Source organism: Osmerus eperlanus, chromosome 18, assembly GCF_963692335.1.
Source record: "Osmerus eperlanus chromosome 18, fOsmEpe2.1, whole genome shotgun sequence".
Classification (NCBI taxonomy): Eukaryota; Metazoa; Chordata; class Actinopteri; order Osmeriformes; family Osmeridae; genus Osmerus; species Osmerus eperlanus.
In genome coordinates, this window is record NC_085035.1 from 3,977,698 (window position 1) to 3,983,787 (window position 6,090).

Sequence of the window (6,090 nt, forward strand, 5' to 3'; positions counted from 1 at the left end):
GTGCACTTCTCTGAAGTGGTGTACATCTTTTTATGGACTTTAATCATTCGTTTTTTGATTCATTGTTTCAATATTTTAATGCAAAAGAAGAAGGAATACTTTGGACATCCGAATAGTTTCGTAAAGGTATGTTTCATAATTAATTATTTCATCCCATCGTCAATATTCCAATATTAGGCTACTGAATTAAACTGGGAATAACCAAAATATAAAGTAGGCTATATGCTATGCATGTAAATAAAATAAAAAAGCTGATTTTCGCACACTTGTTTGTAATGTTAATGATACATGATTATGCGAGAACTGGTATTTAGAATGCGAAAATCAAAGTGTTGTTTTTGGGAGTGTGCGAGTTACTTGTGTAAGGTGAATGGCCACAGGTAAACTCTATTTGAAGTTGTACATTTCAGGTGGAGCTATATGCATTGTCGTACTGTTGTCTGGATTTGAAATGGGAAAATACTGTTTTGATTCTACTAATAATAATATATTTACACTGTGAATAATGGCTTGCATCGGTCTCTGATTATCAATATATTATAGTGCGTTTATATTTGCGTGTATGCGTATGCTGTTTAAAAATAACTATATTCCTATGATTATGACCCGTATAATAATTATAGGCCTACTCCAATTTCTTTACATTAACGTTTAATATGTCGTCAAGCAGTCAACAGTCAAGGTTTTAAAGCGTCCAGTATGTGTAAATAGTCAAAGATATGAAAAGAAAAGATTCTTAGGCTAGAGAAGCAAAATATGCTTGAGACAAAAACGGTGCAATCCGAGTTGGTTTGTTCTTCCTCATTCCAGTTTGGTCAATGGATTATGTGAGACAGCATGCAATTGATGGGATCATTCCAGAATTTTCAGAAGAGAAAAGAGGTTTATTGATTTCTTGAGCAGTTCTTGTTGATATCTGTAATTACCAATCAATACCTTCTTCCGGTAAGTTTAGAACTGCCGCTAGGCTGCCGTGAGTGTCTATCTGTATCTATGGCAATGATTAGACGATTTAGTGAAACAGCTTACTTATTATTGAAAACTTTTTTCCAATGAACCCACACCACTTGATCAAGACAACTGAATATAATTTGCCACCACCCCGGCCATAATATCTGCCCATGATGGAAAATACACACAGGGGGCAACTTGTAATCATGACCTTTTGATAGTACTTATCTAACCAGTACATATAAGGGAAACAACTAGTTGTCTGTACTCAAGTCATTCTACTCAGTGTATTTTTATCTATAGTGTGCGTAAAGAATATATTTTCTCTCTATCTTACTATCTCCCCCTCTCTCTCTCTCTCTCTCTCTCTCTCTCTCTCTCTCTCTCTCTCTCTCTCTCTCTCTCTCTCTCTCTCTCTCTCTCTCTCTCTCTCTCTCTCTCACACACACACACACACACACACACTTCATCTTTGTTACGTCAGGTTTCACCATGACCCAAAGCCTAGGACCCAACGCAACCTCGGCAGACTGGAGCGCGTTCAACTCCTCTGCGGAACTGTTCAGCTCCGCCCTCCAACCAAACATCACTTACGTGGGCTTCTACCTGCATGAGCCGTCTATCGCTGCCGTCTTCATCGTGTCCTACCTGTTCATCTTCCTGGTGTGCATGGTCGGCAACGGCGTGGTGTGTTTCATCGTGCTGCGGAGCAAAAACATGCGCACCGTCACCAACCTCTTCATCCTCAACCTGGCCATCAGTGACCTGCTGGTTGGCATCTTCTGCATGCCAACCACACTGGTGGACAACATCATTACTGGTGGGTCCCCCCCGCAGGCCACATAGGGGCTTCCTGGATGTGAGAGGCAGGAGCTTTTAATGTCAGTAGTGATGCTTTAGTTGTGGGCTACTACAATACCGTGTTCCTCAAGATGTCCCACGGCTATTTTGTGGGAGGATATAGACATGTCAGCTGTCAAGTCTTAGGTATAGAATCTTCACTGTAAAGTCCCACTGCACCTTAAGCGTCACTTACCACTGTAGGCCTTTTAACAGACATCTTTTCTATGGCCTCCTTTGAATAATGATACGGCTGTTAATGAATAAAGCATGAATGAATAATAAACATGATTTGATGCCTATTATCCCATGTGTGGGGGGGAAATAGAGATAGACCTGTGATGTAAAACATTATTATTCAAATGATGTTGTCAAGACCAACTGTAGGTTAATATATTCTCAATGAGCCATACAACTCAATTTCACCTGTACTAAAACTCCAGTGGTTAAACCAATCCTTTGGGTTAGAGTTAGACCGTTGCTGTTTTTTGGCAAATCCAAAGAATCTCTTAGCTCTTTTCAGTAAAAAGATGATCTGTCCTTTGAAGAACTCAACACTGTCATATTACTTCAAGCCACAGTAGTTAAATAGGTATTAAAACTGATATTCTGTTTGATGTTCTCAGGTTGGCCATTTGGAAAGCTTGTGTGTAAGCTTAGCGGGATGGTCCAAGGCATATCAGTATCAGCCTCCGTCTTCACACTGGTTGCGATAGCCGTTGACAGGTGAGGTTTGTTCAAAACAAATAATGAATGTTCTATGTGTATGGATTTTCCCAATAGCGACGTACAACCATTTTACTAAGCCCAGGCATGTTCTGTTAGATCAATAGGATGTGCTCGTGATGATAAGACTGTTATTTAGACCTAGATTAGAGGAGTTGTGGATCATTATTGCATTTATCACATTGGTTAGAGCTGAATGTGAAACGTTTAGGAGAAATGACATCAATCAAATGTTTAGGAGAAATGACATCAATCAAATGGAATGCACTACCGGAGAGCGAGGGAAAGAACAATTATTAACCCCTTTGATTCCTTCCTGGCTGTCAGGTTCCGCTGTATTGTCTACCCATTCAAACAGAAGCTCACCATCTCCACCTCCACGCTGATTATTGTCATTATATGGGCCCTGGCCATCTCCATTATGTGTCCGTCTGGGGTCATGCTCCAGGTCACCAAGGAGCAACGCATTCGGATCCTCCTGAGAGAGGATGGCAACAACAGCCAGCCCTTTTACTGGTGCCGGGAGAATTGGCCCAATCAAGAGATGAGGAAGATCTACACCACCGTCCTATTCGCCAACATTTACCTGGCGCCCCTTAGTCTCATTGTCATCATGTACGCCCGCATCGGCATTACCCTCTTCAAAACCTCCATGCCCGCCTCAGCGGAGAGCAGGAGCAGGCGAGGCTGCGGTAGCAGGGAAGGGGGCGGCGGGGGCCGTGGGGTGGGAGGGAAGGCTGTCTTGGAGAACCGCCAGACGGTGTCGAAGAAAAAGAAGAGGGTTATTAAGATGCTTCTGGTGGTGGCCCTGCTCTTCATCCTGTCCTGGCTGCCGCTGTGGACACTCATGATGCTGAGTGACTATGCCAGCCTGACAGAGCGCCAGTACCGGGTCATCAACATCTACGTGTACCCACTGGCCCATTGGCTGGCCTTCTTCAACAGCAGCATCAACCCCATCATCTACGGCTTTTTCAACGAGAACTTCCGCAGGGGCTTCCAGGCCGCGTTCAAGTTCCAGCTGTGCTCCGCAGCCATGGAGAACCAGAAGTCCTACTCGCACCGTATCCAGGGCAACGCCGTGCTCCCGACGAACATGCACCTCCCATCTGTGGATGGCTCCGGCTTGGGATTGAGGTCGGGGTCAAAGGTGAACGGGCAAGGGCCCAGTCAAGAGAGAGGCCAGTCATCTGGTGCAAGCGACTTCAAAGAACAGGACCTGATTATGGAAGATCTGGAGAAGGTACTGTATCTTTGATGTGAAACACACAACCCACACTTTTCTCAAAGCCATTAAGCCCAGCTTTGGCAAATACTGCCTTCGCCACAGCTAAGAGAGTCAATACAACAACTCTAAGCAGAGGTCATCTCTCTAGGAATATGAGAACACGTTTCCCTGGAGGACAGTGTTTACATTTACATTTACATTTAGTCATTTAGCAGACGGTCTTATCCAGAGCGACTTACAGTAAGTACAGGGACATTCCCCCCAAAGCAACTAGGGTGAAGTGCCTTGCCCAAGGACACAACGTCAATTGACACGGCCGGGAATCGAACTGGCAACCTTCAGATTACTAGCCCGACTCCCTCACCGCTCAGCCATCTGACTCCCCTTTAATTATTGTGTTTAATTTTGCTTGTGTGATAATCCAAGCACTCTGCAATCTGTGCGGGCCAGACATGCACACACTGTCAAACTGTTCAAATCTGTTTCCATGAATTATTTAGCACACATTTCCCTTCACACACTAAATATATTTTCGTGTGCAGTGGGGGTAACCAACGATGATGGCGTGCATATACTGTATAATAGCTGGTTGTACTTTGTAATTGAGGATGATTACTGATATAATTTACATTTGTTTTAGAATCTCACATCCTCAAAAAAGTAGGAACTTTTCCTTGAAAATCACTTATCGCCCAGTCAAGTCTAATTAAAAAAATCCCTAAAACCTTTAAACATCATAAAATCTCGGAGTCAATAAATTAATTTTCTTCAGCAGAGGAATCACTACTGATCATTTTCTGATACTGTACCAAATATACAATGATCCATTGTTCTGTTAAGTACAATCTTCTTAAAGTATTCTGTTATTCTGTTATTCGATATTAGAGTAATATTACCGGTACATGGTACATACTTTTTCTTATTTCTGTTTTGCAGGTTAAGTATGACCTATGAGACTGAATGTCAAAGAAGTACAATCAACATTTTGTCAGGAGAGCAGTGAACGTCCATTTTTCTTGCACTCTATGGTCATTACCAGTGACATTTGAGAAAAGACTTTCATTGAATGCCAACAAAACATCTCGCTGTCGTTGAATTGAAGGAGAATTGATTGACGCCGCTTGCTGTTGATCCCGCTATGAAAGCCTCGTGCCCATGCCAGGCTTCTCTACAGCCTTTTTCTTACCATGGTGTCTGAGTTAGTGTGAGACAAGGACCCCCCGCCTGTGGTGGTGATGTGTGCCTAGTATTAAACTCAAACTGGCCAAGATGTTTATGAGTGTCTCATGCTGCACACTTGACAAGGTGAATGTGATATGAATGGAATGACCAAACAGCCCTCATATTCAACTTTTACTGTAATATCTTTTAAAAATACACGGAATATTTGTGAAGTGATTGTAAAGTGCTCAAAGTGTCATTGCTTGTTTGTATTCAACAATGAGTGTCTTTCTTGTTTCAAGCAAACCGATAAAAGGCCTGTCATTGTTTTACACAAGTATTGTTGTTTACCGTTCATCGTCTAAAACGTTGAAGGTAACATATCTGTCATGTCAATTCAATAAAGTGTTTCGTAAATGTGGTACATGCATGCTATGATCTCTAATCGGGTCTTTGATTAAAGCTGTGCACCATATAGTTTATACTGAACTTATTCTGACAAACAATAAAATAACAAGCGTTGATTCTTTGCTTTTACAAGACGTTCATGGCATCTCCTTCAAGTACTGTCAAACTTAAACAAACCAACATGCTCTACCTCCATGTTCTACCTTCATGCTGTACCTCACCTCCATTTTGTACCTCACATCCATTCTGTACCTTTACGCTGCAGGCCCCTACCTCCATCATGGACTGAGGTTGTATCTGTTGGACTGTTTACAGACATCCTGGGAATATAATATTTAAACTCATGTTGCTGTTATGTTTGTAAAAAAAATAAAAAAAAGAGTGTTTAATACATTGTAGACTGTGTTATTGTTTTATGTTGCTGGGCTACTTTGTTAACTGCTGCGTAATCAATTATGTTGGCTTATTTGTTGTTCTGATGATCTTAAATAAATTCTTCTTTGTTTTGCAAAGTCACCGATGGCGTGTGTTTCTATAAACCTTCATTTATTTATTTTCACATTTGAATTATTTATTCATCCGATGTATTAATGTTATGATATTGTTCCGATTTATTTCATGTGTATGGGCACTGGACAAATGAGCGTCTTGTGAAGCTAGCAAGCGCAGGCAGTATGCAGAGTCAGCACATGGCACTTCTCAATAAACATACAAGCTAAAAAAAGGATTAGATAGAAACATGCCACTAAGACAGTGTCTTACAAAGCAAACATTGC

The 6,090-nt window shown here is 41.6% G+C and overlaps 1 protein-coding gene across 2 annotated transcripts; it reads left to right on the forward strand.

The window, feature by feature from the left end:
* On the forward strand, positions 1–5,830 carry LOC134038605 (neuropeptide FF receptor 2-like). Of its 2 annotated transcripts, none has more exons than XM_062484080.1 (5): positions 1–126; positions 1,436–1,771; positions 2,418–2,517; positions 2,845–3,760; positions 4,682–5,830. In XM_062484080.1, exons 2-5 carry the CDS (start codon positions 1,444–1,446, stop codon positions 4,697–4,699), a joined length of 1,362 nt encoding a protein of 453 aa, XP_062340064.1. In that variant the 5' UTR covers positions 1–126; positions 1,436–1,443; the 3' UTR covers positions 4,700–5,830. The 2 variants fall into 2 exon arrangements, with proteins under 2 accessions (XP_062340064.1, XP_062340066.1); XM_062484082.1 differs by lacking the exon at positions 4,682–5,830 and adding an exon at positions 4,521–4,675.
* Positions 5,831–6,090: the final 260 nt, after the last annotated feature.